The sequence below is a fragment of the Prionailurus bengalensis genome, chromosome B3 (assembly GCF_016509475.1).
Source record: "Prionailurus bengalensis isolate Pbe53 chromosome B3, Fcat_Pben_1.1_paternal_pri, whole genome shotgun sequence".
NCBI lineage: Eukaryota > Metazoa > Chordata > Mammalia > Carnivora > Felidae > Prionailurus > Prionailurus bengalensis.
In genome coordinates, this window is record NC_057355.1 from 41979705 (window position 1) to 41993924 (window position 14220).

Here is a 14220-nt window from a genome sequence, read left to right on the forward strand (position 1 = left end):
AATGGGCATGGGCATCTCGAGCACACTTAGGTTCAAATCCCTGCTCCTTCACTTACACAAGGTTCTTAATTCCTCTAGAACACAAAAGAATTGTTGAAAGGATTATATGAGATAATGTGTCTGGCAAGATTTCGTAGTTATTTGATAAAATACATCTGCTTTTCTTTCCTGAACTTATATTTTTTAACAGCTTTATTGATAGTCACATATCATACAACCCACTGACAGACTGCAGTGCAACGGTTTTTATTATATTCACTAGACTTAGGGTTGTTGTTCTTTTTTTTTTTTTTCTTGAGGGGAGGGGAGAGGGGGAAAGACGGGGAGGAGGGAGAGAGAGAGACAAAGAGAGACAGAGAGAGAGAATCTTAAGCAGGTTCCAGGGCCAGCACGGACCCCAACGCGTGGGGCTCGATCTCACAACCATGAGATCATGACCTGAGCTGAAAACAAGAGTTGGTTGCTTAACCGACTGAGCCACCCAAGTGCCCCTAGACTTAGATTTCTTAAAATGCAATTAAAGCATGAGAAATATGAGGCTTAATAACACTTAAAAAGACTTAGGATGTTAGTCAGCTATACGGTTAGGTAAATAAATGGTTCAATGCTATTATGCTGCCAAGAGAGCTTATGTGATATTGGACTGTGCCGGCACACATGTGATGATCAGAACAAGACAAGCAATGGTTCCCTGTGATTCAGAGCTGACAATGTGTTCAGTCATTGGGCCCGCTTTAAGAGGGATGTGGGCAAATTGGAGCATGACCAAAGAAACATGAAAAGGGTGATGAGAAACGGCAAATACTCTGATATTCAACCTGGAGAAGTAGATTCTAAGAGGAGGCGACCCTGTCCTTAATTAGCTCAGGGCATTCAGTTGGAAAATGAACGACATGTGTTTCCTGTGTTCCCTTCCTAGGCCTGAAAGTCAAGAGGTGAATTTATTTTATTTTATTTTTTTATGTTTATTTATTTTTGAGAGAGAGACAGAGCATGAGTGGGGGAGGGCAGAGAGAGAGGGAGACACAGAATTGGAAGCAGGCTCCAGGCGCTGAGCTGTCAGCAGAGAGCCCTACATGGGGCTTGAACCCACAAACCACGAGATCACGACCTGAGCTGAAGTCAGACACAACCGACTGAGCCAACCAGGCGCCCCAGCAATAGGGGAATTTAAAAGCAAGCAAACTTTGACATAAAAGGATTTCCTCTTGAAAATAGGAATGGGTTGGCCCTTCCTAACCTGAAATTCCATATTTAATACGTTGCTACATTATTAGCAAGTCCGAGAGCAATGGCTTATAGAGCTCCTACTCTGTGTAATATGCTGTGCTCAGGTGATAAAATGATCCAGCAGGTCAGCCCTTCTTCATTTAAAGCCAACCATACAGTTTGTGGGTTAGTCTAGTAGTTCATTCTTTCTCCTATTTTTGATTCCTGCTTTTGATGTAAGAGAAAAGGATGCCCCAAAGTGTCGATATGGATATTTTATTAGCAGTTTTGATGATGGTAGAAATATTCCTAGAATAAGACTTTGGCATTACCTGGTCAGGAGGATTATGCTCTCCTCTTCCCGGCTCTGTGTAAAGTGACTTCATTTTAGTTCTTGAAATTGACCACTGTGGAAACAGTTAGGGAAATCAGCAAACACTACAGATCAGCAACATAACTCTCCCCCATCTTCCAGGGTCCCACTGCTTCGAGTCCATGCTACACAGTGACTGCAGAGCTGGCACAATTCACAATGACGACAGACCTTCTACTACATTTTTGGACTATGTGTCTCTGTGAAAGATATACTTAGGGCCAATGGTATTTAACTTTCACCTAAGGCTGATTTGGAATTTAAGTAGTTCAACAGAGTTAACTAGTTTCAGATGAGTGGAATATTTAGGGGGAAATATTTGGGGAAGATTAGACTCGTTCTCAACTGCCTTCTAAGTCACATCTATTTTTCCTAAAACTTGTAATAACCCAGTCTATATATTTAAAGAGTCTATAGGGATCAGAGCCAGGACTAAGGCCCTCTGGAGCTGGGAAGATAAGGCTCTCTGCTGGCCAGTGCTTGTCCTGCATGACAAGTGGCTCCTTGTGCCACCTATTGGACTTTGAAAGAACAGTCTCTCAGGTTTTGATTGAAAGGTAAGACACCAGCAAGGATTTTCCGCAGCTGGAACAAATTCATGGTCTTCCCTAAGTCAGAACTATTCTAAAAAGCTAGAATTTTACAAGTCACTAAGAGGGAAATCATCATCAGCCCGAGATTCACAGAGCCAACTGATTCCTTTGTAATCAACAAGCTCTAGGAATTACAGTTGGCATTGACTGAGCACTTAGTATACTGTGCACTTTACAAGCATCACCTCATTCTGTCTTCATATAACCTTATGAAGCAGACATAAATATTTTCATTTTACAGACAGGGAAACAACACAGTTAAGTGGTTATTAGGCTTAAAAAGTTTCTGCATTGCCTGCCCGTTCTGTATATAGACATTCTGCAAATAGTTGAGTAAGTTTTTAAATGTGAATAAACAGAGCACCATTCTTCTTAATACTCTGAGCCTGCTGACCCATTAGCCTTTTAATCAGCTTTTATCTAATGGGAAAACAATGATTTTCATTTATTTTTGCTTGAACATGCCTTCCAAGGGAAGGTTATACTATCTCCATATCACTATATCACTGTAATATCTCATTAACCTTATAATGACTTACACTTACTTTTTCAGTTTCAGAAAACAAGTTAACTTGGGCTTGGTCAGAATTCTGTGGTCGTTCGGTCTTCTCATCACACCAAGTTGAGGCAGAGGAAATACCAAAGGCATGCATCAAGAAGGACCTATAAAGTTATGAGAGAAAAAGAAGGGTTATGGATAAACCAGAGGGAGAAGAGTTAGTTCTCAAAGAAAGACGATCAAGCCAGTTACATTGAGTAGATGGCACTCTGGACATATTCCTGTGCCTATCATGCTACTAGACAAGTGGGGGAATGACAGCACATCCTGATCTTAAGAAGCCTATGGACTTCTAAGGAAGAGAACACACTCAGAGGAACATGAGGAGCGTGAACTTGCAGTACAAGAACTTGCAGAGAAAAACCACACAAGACAGCAGTGGTCATTGAGAAAGGATTAATGTAGGCAGTAAGTGCTGCAGAAAAGGGAAAGGTTACATTTGCATACATTTTTGCTGACCCCAGCATCTTCATAAAATATCTTCACTGTGAGCTGTGGGGAGACAGTGAAGTATGAGAGAACACCTGGCCTCTCAGTAGCTCACTTCTCCTCTGGAGACTCAGGCAGGAGATGAGAGGGTTTGCAGGAAGCAACAGCTGGAGAGACATGGAGACCAAGCACCTGGCCATCAAGGCAGGCAAGACGGTGCTGGCAGGTCTCACCTGGCTACCGAGTCTTGATGTACCAAATATTAATGATTTTTTTTCCCCTCTGTATTTGTCCTTCTTTCTACCTTTCAGCAGGAGTAGCCTGTAGTTCTTCTGGGCTTTGCTTTTGAAAATTTTGAGCCCTCTGGAGAATGGAGAGTAGTAGTTCTCAACCTTGACTCCTCCTGGAATTACCTGGGGAGTTATAAAAAACACTGTCCCCCATATGCTCTTAAACTGACCTGGGATGCTCCTCTGGTGATTCTAATGTGCAACCAAGTTTGAGTCCCACTGACTTAAAAGGTTCCTGGACATAGTAAGAGAGAATAAGATCTACTAAAATGGACAAAGCATCTTGGAAAAGGAGGGAAGAGGGGAACTTCCGTGTTGCAATCTAGAGAAATAGCCTTGGTTTGTTGTCTGGAGTAGTGGGAATCTGGGTTCTGGTTTTTGTAGAGTCCCACAGAGGAGGTAGGAAGGCTCCAGAAAGAATGCCAGTTGGTAAATCTAGGGCGGTGTTTCTAGGTCTGGGATCTGCATGCAAATTGCCAGGCCATCTTGTTAAAATGCAGATTCTGACTCAAGAGGTAGGGGGTGGGGCCTGAGTCTCCATTTCCAGAAAGTTCTTAGGTGATCCCAGTGCTGCCCATAACATGTCAAAGATCTTCATGGCTAGGACTCTAGGCTGTCTCTCTTAAGATTCCCATTTCCATCTGAAGCCACAACCTGTTAAACGTGAAGTGTTCCACAGTCAGGGGCAAAGGACATCCTTCTGTGACCTGGTCTGATTGAGAGCTGAAGGGCAGACAGACCCATCTACAGATCTCCAAAGCCTGGCGGGCTAAAGAGGAGCATATCCTGGCAGGGGATCCCCATGTCAGGGTCCTGGTAGAGTACAAACGGCCCACTCAGAAGAGATGACTGAAGATAGCTTCATGTAGGTATTATTTACAAGGTTGAGGCAGGGTTAACAGAAATGAACAAAAGATGGTGAGATACCATCCCTCAGGCAGAAGAACCAAAAGAGGAGGATGTATTGACTGGAATCCCATAAAAGCTGTAGGAAAGGGACACCTGAAACAACTGTTTCTTTTATTCTTATTTGTTTATTTATTTATTTATTTACTGGGGGAGGGGCAGAGAGAGAGAAGGAGAGAGAGAATCTCAAGCAGTTCCCACACTGTCAGCACAGAGCACGACACAGGCTCCTTCTCACAAACCATGAGATCGTGACTTGAGCTGAAATCAAGAGTTGGATGCTTAACCAACTGACGCAGGTGTCCCTTTATTTTTATTTTTTAAGAGGCCTCACACCCAGCACGGAGCCTAATGAGGCACCTGAATTCAGGATCATGAGATTAAGACCTGAGCTGAGGGACACCTGTGTGGCTCAGTTGGTTAAGTGCCTGACTTCAGCTTAGGTCATGATCTTATGGTTAGTGAGTTCGAGCCCTGCAATGAAAGCACTGAAGGTGGAGAACCCACTTCAAATCCTGTGTCTCCCTCTCTCTCTGCCCCTCTCCTGCTCACACTCTCTCTCTCCTCTCTCAAAAATAAACATCAAAAAAATAAAAGACCTGAGCTGAGACCAAGAGCCAGACACTTAACCCACTGAGCCCTAGGTGCCCCACAACTGTTTAATTTCGAGAAGCACAGCCACATGAAGAAAATAGCCCACCATGGATAGATCCAGGGGAGTGAATACCCCAATATTTCTCTTCACCCACCTTGTGATTTCCTACTAATACCTCCCATTGGCCCAACTCAAGTAGAAACCAGAGGACAAGAGAACTCAGCAGATGCAGTCCATCAAAGTCAGCTTCCTGGGCACAGAGAAGGGTGAAGGATGGAGAGCAGATCAGGTCATGGAAAACCTAGCACAATCTCCAAGAATGAGGTGAAATGTTCTGCCAGGCCAGACTACTTAGCCTGTTTAGGCTGCTATAACAATATACTCTAGAGTGGGTGGCTTAAATAACAGACATTTATTTCTCACAATTCTGGAGGCTGGCAAGTCCAAGATCAATGGTGTGGGCAGATTTGGAGCCCACTTCCTAGTTCATAGATGGCAGTGTTCTCACTATGTCCTTACTTGGTAGAAGGAGTGAGGGAACTTTCTCAGGCTTCTTTAATAATAGCACTAATTCCATTCATGAGGGTTCCATCCTGATGACCTAACCACCTCTCAGAGTCCTCACCTCTCAGTACCACCACACTGGGAAGTTAGGATTCAACCTATGAATTTCAGGGGGACACAAACATTCAGCCTATAGTACAGCCCAGTGGGGCTCAGCTTCTGTCAGAAATTCAGCTGGCATGGAAGAGAAAATGACAACAGAATTTGCACCTGAGACTCTTACCCCTTCTAGACGGGAGCTTACCTGAGGGTGTCAAACATCCTCATGAAAGACAGGTGAACTTCAACCCCCACAGCGGACATTTTGGGACAATGATCGTGATCCTGTTGGAGAACTGGTGAGCAGAGAAGAGGCGAGCTTTCAGAAGTTGCTGTTGATTTCAGGAATGTGTTGAGAGTAAGCCACTCAAGCTTTGACTCCTGACAACAGGTGGAGCACAGAGGAAGAGAAAAAGAATACAACCTTGTGACAGTTTGCTGATGACATAGATTTCTCTTTCTTAGAAAAATAAGGAGTGTGAAGAGTTATCTTTGGGCCCCACCTCGTACCCTGAATTTCTGAAGACAAAACGAATCTCCCACCATCTTTCTGGGAAAAGAAGGACACAAGCCAGAGGCACGCCCCCACTCCGGGGCAAGTAGGGATCTGACCTATTTAGAACTGGTCTTGGCTAGCCTGAAATTTAGCACCGGTTAAGTTCCTGGCTTAATTGGAACACCTGTGCGCTTTCCCAGTGTCTGAAGTTGACAAAGGGGGAAGGGGGCGGAGATGGCTGCGCACTTGTTAGGCTGGTACTGAACAGGAGATAACAGAAGCACTTTCTCAGACGTGGCCAGGTAGAACCGCTGGGGAGTTCTCAGCAGTACACAGAATTCCAACTGGCACTTTGGGAAGCCAGGTGGGGGCTCCTTGCGCCGGATCCCTGAGAGCAGACTGCCAAGGCAAAGGGGCTCTGGGTCCCTTAATCTGCCAGCAGTGCAAAGACAGCGGGACATTTTAGGAGACGCTTAGCTTTGGAGGAGGAGGCAGAGTTGTGGCGTCCAGGTCCTTCTGACCTTGAGTTTTATTTCCCATGCAATTACTGTGTCTCAGAAGTTGAGGGTTTTGACACTGTACGGGGCATTAGTAAGAAATGGAAGCAATAACTAGGAGTGGTCATTAGAAAGTGTTCTGAGGGGGGCGCCTCCTGGCTCAGTCGGTTAAGCATCTGACTTCGGCTCAGGTCATGATCTCATGGTTGGAGGAGCCCCACATCGGGCTCTCTGGTGCCAACTTCAGATCCTCTGTCCCCCTCTCTCTGGCCCTCCCCTGCTGGTTCTCTCTCTCTCCCTCCCTCTCTCTCTCACAAAATAAATAAATAAACTTAAAAAAAAAAAGTGTTCTGAGGCCTACTGCATATCAAGTGCCAAAATCAATTCCAGGTTAATTAAAAAGTTAAAGAATGAATACCACAACAAAAGAATTAGAAGAAAGTTTAGCTGATCCTAACACGGCCAAGGCCCGTGAAAACACAAAAGCAAAAAAAAAAAAAAAAAAAAAAAAAGGAAAAACCAATAGTTTGAAATAAACATATACACGCAAAATTAAAAATTTCTGTATAGTTTTCAAATCACCAAAAAAAAAAAAATTAAACAGGATAAAGTTAACAGGAACTAATGAGTTGGGAAAACACTTGCAGCATATGTGATTACTGGTTAATGTCATTAACACATAAAGGAAGAAATGGATGATCACCTCAATGGAAATATGTGAACTGCCAATAAGCACTGGAAAATATTAATTAAATAACAGTGAAATATGATAAAATACCATACAGTTCTTCAGGATTGACTGAGATAGGGAAAAACATAATATCCAGTATTGTCAAGGGTAAAAGAAAGGGGCATCTCAAATATTTATAACTGGAATGTAAATTGGTTTGATTTTTCTGGAGGGTAATTGATAGTTTATATTATTATTTTTTTTAATGTTTATTTACTTTTGAGAGAGAGAGAGAGAGCATGTGCACACAAGTGGGGGAGGGGCAAAGAGACAGGGGGATAGAGGATCCCAAGTGGGCTCTGTGCTGATGACACTTTAGGTGCCGACAGCACTGAGCCCCATGTGGGCTCATGAAGTCATGAACTGCAAGATCATAACCTGAGCCAAAGTTGGATGCTCAGTTGAATGAGCACTCAGGGGCCCCGGTAGTTTATATTATACACCTTACAATGTGCATAACTTAAAAAAATTATTTTAAATGTTTATTTATTTATGAGAGAGAGGGACAGACACAGAGTGAGAATGGGGGAGGGGCAGAGAGAGAGGGAGACACAGAATCTGAAGTAGGCTCCAGGCTCTGAGCTGTCAGCACAGAGCCTGATGCGGGACTTGAACTCACGATCCGTGAGATCGTGACCTGAGCCGAAGCTGGACGCTTAACTGAGTGAGCCACCCAGGCTCCCCAAAACGTGCATAACTTTTGACTCAGCAGTTTGTCCTCTAGGAATTTATCTTAAGGAGATAATCAAGGACGTGCACAGAGACTTACCTACAAGAATGTTTACGAAAGTGTTATTTTAACAATGACAAATTCTGGGGAGGGAGTACTGAATGTTAAGATTTGACAGAATTGGGGAGTAGCTACATGGGTCTTCATTATTGTATTAGTTTCCTACTGGAACAAAAAACTGTAAAGTTAGTGGCTTAAAACAACGTACATTTTTTAAGTCACAGTTCTGTAGTTCAAAGTCCGACCTGGGTCTCACTGGGTTAAAACTGAGGTGCTGGCAGGACCGTGTGCCAGGGCAGTGTCCATTTCCAGCTTCTGGAGGCTGCCCGCATTCCTTGGCTCAGGCTCCCCTTCTTCCATCTTCAAATCCAGCAACACAGCATCCCTCAGACCTTTCTTTCATCACCGCATCTTTCCCTGACTCTTCGTCTGTTTTCCTCTTCCAATTTCAAGGACCCTTGTGATCACATCGGGCCTACACAGACAATGCTCCTAGTTAGCTAATTAGCAAGCTTAATTCCAGTTGTCATGTAACCATAGGTCCTGGGGATTAATGCTGAAGTCTTTGGGGGTCATTATTCTGCCTACACTACTGTATTATAGTTCCACATACTTATCTTCATAAAATGGTATTTTGTAATATTTAAAAAACCTAAATTCAACGTCCACTTTAGTGTATGGATGAAAGGAGGCTATATATTGATAGTATGAATGCTGTGTGCACATTAAAAGTCATAATGTGGGGGCGCCTGGGTGGCTCAGTTGGTTAAGTGTCCGACTTCGGCTCAGGTCCTGATATCATGGCCTGTGAGTTCGAGCCCCGCGTCGGGCTCTGTGCTGACAGCTCAGAGCCTGGAGCCTGCTTCAGATTCTGTGTCTCCCTCTCTCTCTGCCCCTTCCCCGCTCATGCTCTGTCTCTGTCTCAAAAATAAATAAAAACATTAAAAAAAAAAGTCATAATGTGGGAAAACATGTAACACGGAGCAATGTTCATTATATAATGAATGGGGGAAAATAAAGTCTACAAAAGAATATGCACAAGACAACAATTATGTAAAACCCAAACCCCAAGTATATTACTATTTACTATGTAAGTAAATAAAAAATGTTGGGAAGGTCAAAATGTCAATAGTGTTTATCTCTGGATGGTCATTTTAATTTTCTTCAATTTTTCTCCATTTGCCAAAATGTGTGAAATAAAAGGTGATTGACAATGTTACCTAGCACATTTTCTCCTTGGTATCTTTTTAATTACACTTGCTCACATCCATCCTTCAAGTTCATCATCAAAAATACTTCAGTTCAAAGGGGCACATGCACCCTAATGTTTATGGCAGCGCTATGAACAATAGCCAAAATATGGAAAAAGCCCAAATGTCCATGACTGATGAATGGATAAAGAAGATGTGGTATATACATACAATGGAATACCACTCAGCGATGAAAAAGAATGAAACCTTGCCATTTGTAACAAGTGGATGGAACTAGAGGGTATTATGCTAAGTGAGGTAAGTCAAACAGAGACAGATACCTGATTTCCCTCATATGTGGACTTTGAAAAACTCAACAGATGAACAGAGAGGGAGGCAAACCATAAGAGGCTTTTAAATACTGAGAACAAACTGAGGGTTTGGTGGGGGGGGGGAGGGAGGTTAAATGGGTGATGGGCATTAAGGAGGGCACTTTTCGCTGGGGAGGTGGGGAGACACCTGGGTGGCTCAGTCAAACATCCGACCCTTGGTTTTGGCTCTGGTCACGATCTCAAGGTTTGGTGAGTTCAAGCCCTATGCTGGGCTCCATGCTAACAGTGCAGACCCTGCCTGGTATTCTCTGTCTCCCTCTCTCTCTGCCCCTCCCCCACCTGCACTATCTAGTTTGAACAATCTAGTTCAAAGCCCAAGTCTCTCTCAAAATAAATAAACCTAAAAAAAATTAAAGAAAAAAAGGCAGGCACTTTCGTGGATGAGCACTGAGTGTCATATGTAAAAGATGAATCACTTGGTTCTACTCCTGAAGCCAAGACTACACTGTACATTAACTAACTTAAATATAAATAAATTAAAAAAAAAACCAACACCACATTTCAAGTCTGGCTCTCAGTGACACCATTTTTTTCAGGCCCCAGTTGTCCGCGGAGGCAGGAAGGAACCATGCGGTGAACTAAGCCTGGCAGCGAATCCTGCTTCTTAAAAACTTCAGGGCGAAGCTGACCCAAGGCACAGCCGCATCCCACAAAGAACTTAACGGGTACCTTGGAAGGTGGATGCTCAAGTATAGGAACCCTTCATAATTTCTCCAACACGGGTTAACGGTTTCGATTGACGCTACTATTTTTTTAAAAAACGAACAGAGAGCGGCGGCGAAAGCCGGGGGCCTGGCGACCAGGACCGTGGCGGGGGCCACCCACCGCGCCCGCCGGGTTCCCCTACGCCGCGGGGCTCAGGCGGCCGTCAGCGTTCCCCGCGGCCTAAGCCCCAGGAGGCTTCCTAGCCGGACACACCGCCTGAGCCTCACTCCGGGCACCGCTGGCTCGACGCGCAGCCCTACGGCCGGCGGCCCTGGCCCAGGAGCCCGCGAGGCTGGTGCGGTTCGGGCGTTCGGCACGATGGGAACCTCGGGGCCTCTCCCGCAGCCCCTGATCGGCTGACCCGGCCGAAGCCGACCCCCACCACCGAGAGGAGCGCCTAGAGCGGACCGGCCCGCGGGTCCCGACGCTCCGCTCCGCCCAGCCGCCTCTATCCCGGAAGTTGATGCAGCTCGCCAGATCGCGTGCTGCTCGTTAGGGGTGTCGCCTTAGAGATCGGGACTGGCTGGGATTGCGAAAGGATCAACATGCCTGTGAGTTGTTTACTTTCTGGCTTTCCGTTTATTTCGGGCTTCTCTGTCTAGGGGTCCTGGGGGCGGGTTAGCCCGACGCTTCCGCGGGCCCGGGGTCCCTGCCTAACGCATTTCAGGGGCGCGGATCGCGCAGCTCCTCCGCGCCTGGCGGACTTGTTGGGACTTGCCTGGACGGCGCGGCGTGTCGGGCCCTGCATGGGCGTGGAGCGGGGTGGACCCGGGGCCGCCCAGTGCTTAGGTCTCGAGTCCCTAGCTAGGGGGACACAGCTTCTCGGAAACACTCAGCCTTCTTGGGTTTGGGTGGGCGCTCGCGAGACTGTAGTCTTTGGAGTCTTTTTGCTCTCCTTGTGCTTGGTGGTTCTCTCCTCGTCTCGGAAGCGATTTTCTGCTGGTTTCCTTTTTCAAAACTGTCTTCGCAGTTACCCTACTTGTTAACTGCATCAAGGACAGTCAGGCTTCAGGCGCTCAGAGTTCCTGTCGGATCAGATGTTGAACCCCCGGGGCAGAAGTCACCCCCGTGTTGGCACTCTCCGGTCTACCTCAGCGATTTCTACTTTCAGCGGGTGCACGGTTGGGGTCAAGTTCTTACTTAGCACCACAGTGTTGTTTTTATCGGAGACTGTTACTCAGCGGACTAAAGAAGAACGGGATTAACCTTACCATATGCTTCTTGATCGTCCTAGAGTTCCTTTACCGGGACGTAGAGAACACAAGCATTATAAAAAGTATGGATTAAAGTTAACAGGCTAAAAAATAACAAGTATCTGACATGTTGCGTCGGCTGAGTATGACTTTATTCTCTTTTTTGCGTGTGTATTTTAAGTCTGGTTAAATCTGCCACCATTGTGGATTCATTCTGGGAATAATAATACGTTTTTTTTAATTCAGTTGGCTAGAGATTTACTCCACCCGTCCTTGGAAGAGGAAAAGAAAAAACATAAGAAGAAACGTCTAGTTCAAAGCCCAAATTCCTATTTTATGGATGTAAAATGCCCAGGTAAAATTTCAGATCTTAATTCCTTTCTCAAGGAAAATTTCTGAAGGGATTGCTAATGTGGTGTGTTTAGATCCCTTAGGACCCTTTGTTGACTAGCAGTGGGATTACAGAATTGGAATGTCAAGAGGGACAGTTTCCTAGTAAACTATTCAAACCACAAGAGAAAGATTTGGGGGGGGGGGGGTGGTGAAGAGGAGACTCCAAAGGGGATATGACATTTGATTTACTAAGTGTGAAGCTATGCAGATGGTTAGTTTTCTTGAAACTAATCATGAAAAGTATGTTGATTCTTCAGTGTAAAGCTGTGCTGCCCAGTGTGGTGGCCATTAGCCATAGGCAGCTACTGAGCACTGGAAATGTGGCCAAAATGGGAAATATTCCTTAAGTGTAAAATGTACACCTGATTTTTAAGATGTAGCACATACACACACAAAAACCATATTGATTACATGTTGCAATGGTAATAATATTTTGGAAATACTGAGTTCAATAAAATATATTACTAACTTCACCTGTTGGCTTTTAAAAACATTTTTTATGTGACGTTAAATATGTGGCTTGCTGTTGCAAACATTAAAGTCTTAATCTTTTACAAAGTCTTTGCTACAAATATGTTGAACAATATGCTTTATTTTCTTCTGCTTTTCGCTTTCAATTTGCCCTTTTTCTAGGTTGCTACAAGATTACCACGGTTTTCAGCCATGCTCAGACGGTGGTTCTTTGTGTAGGCTGTTCAACAGTGTTGTGCCAGCCAACGGGAGGAAAGGCCAGACTCACAGAAGGTATGTCATTTGGCCGTTTCTAACCCAGTGATGAGATTTTATGATTATAAATGTCTTCCTTTACTAAAAACCAGTTTAAAAGAAATCTTAAATTCATTATTACCAAAATAGTTGTATCTTTCATCGTATGCTCTGTCAGTAAAGAGTACCCTGCTCAGATGGCTAAGTTTATATTCTTGACTTTGTAAAGAACTCATGTAACTATTATTTTTCTTAGTTTGGAACACCTAATTCTGATACAGTTAGTCATTTAGTTTGTTTAACTTGGAATATTAAACATAAGTCAAAATGGAGCCAAAGAATAACTACATACAATAGGACATACAGATTTTTAAAACCATAGAATTTTAAAAATTCCATCATAAATATTTTGTTTCATATATAGTTGACGCATTTGACTGAAGACAGTTTTTATCATTGCTGGCTAAGCAACAGAAAACTAATGTATAAATTAAAATGCCAGAGGTTTTGATTTGTGAGTACCTGCTTAATAAAACATCTCATTTAAAAATTTTTATGTATTTATTCATCTACTTATTAAAGACTTCATTTTTAAGTAATCTCTACCTCCAGTGTGAGGCTCAAACTTACAGCCCTGAGATCAAGTCACATGCTCTACTGACTGAGGCAGCCTGGGTGCCCCTAAAAATCCCGTTTGAGTTGCTCTTTCACTTTTGTGCACCAAGAAAAAAAAGAGTAATTATGAATATTGTTTTCCATAGTACTTATAGATTTATAGTTCCATAATTATATTTGAAATTTGCTTGTGATATTTTGGGGAGTTGTGAATTCCACATTGTTCTCACCAGAAGAGTTATAAGTGGTTTGGGAACTAATCTAAAATCTATTTTGTGTGACCTGGTGAGATCTAAGTATGAGGTCAGCATACGATATTTAAGTGTAGTGTTGCTCTCAAAAGTATACTTGGAAGAGTTTTTAAACCTTTATATCATGCCATGATCTTGGAGTTTTGTGCCCATGTGCTGATGGATGATTAATAGGGTATTAGAGTTTTCCTAGCAGACTTGAAGAGCATCCTCATCAAAATTAGTTTCTTGGGAAGTGATTCAAAATAATTCCTAAAAACTAAGATTGCATTTTCTGATAGCTGGCGTTAAAGTTTTAACTGTTGAATTTAGGCTCATGGTCTTATGTAGACTCCAACATAGCATTTGAGAAACAGGAATAATAGTTATAGTCACATCAGAATAAATTCAAATGTACAAGATTTATTATAATAAAGTTCTAGTATAAAAGGATAAATAACGTATATATGAATGTTAATCTAATATTCCTAAAACTTTGGTTTTTTTAACTTAAAAAGTACTTTTTGTCATTAAAACTATACTAGAGATAGAGTACACTTGTTTAACATGCTCTTGTGATTCCTTTGCAGGGTGTTCATTTAGAAGAAAGCAACACTAATGATCACACAACCTCTTGAATTTGTGTTCTATCGCAGAAAGCCTTATCAGTTCAATAATTCCGGTTAATCTACCAAGATAATGTAATTATGTTTAATTTTGTAAGGTATACAACAGTCATCTCCTATTTTGGTGTCAGTTTTTCAATAAAGTTTTGATTATGGGCAAA

General features: G+C 43.2%; 1 protein-coding gene across 4 annotated transcripts; it reads left to right on the plus strand.

Annotated features, from left to right (window-relative positions):
• Positions 1-10725: 10725 nt before the first annotated feature.
• Positions 10726-14220, plus strand: RPS27L (ribosomal protein S27 like). 4 transcript variants are annotated; one of them, XM_043555240.1, is made up of 4 exons: positions 10726-10848; positions 11737-11845; positions 12517-12627; positions 14024-14220. In XM_043555240.1, exons 1-4 carry the CDS (start codon positions 10843-10845, stop codon positions 14050-14052), a joined length of 255 nt encoding a protein of 84 aa, XP_043411175.1. In that variant the 5' UTR covers positions 10726-10842; the 3' UTR covers positions 14053-14220. The 4 variants fall into 4 exon arrangements, with proteins under 4 accessions (XP_043411175.1, XP_043411178.1, XP_043411176.1 ...); XM_043555243.1 differs by lacking the exon at positions 10726-10848 and adding an exon at positions 10958-11122; XM_043555241.1 differs by lacking the exon at positions 10726-10848 and adding an exon at positions 11188-11633.

Coding starts and splice junctions, on each gene's coding strand:
- RPS27L (XM_043555240.1), top strand. Junction 11,846..12,516: donor TATGGATGTAAAATGCCCAG/GTAAAATTTCAG, acceptor CCCTTTTTCTAG/GTTGCTACAAGATTACCACG. Junction 12,628..14,023: donor AAAGGCCAGACTCACAGAAG/GTATGTCATTTG, acceptor ATTCCTTTGCAG/GGTGTTCATTTAGAAGAAAG.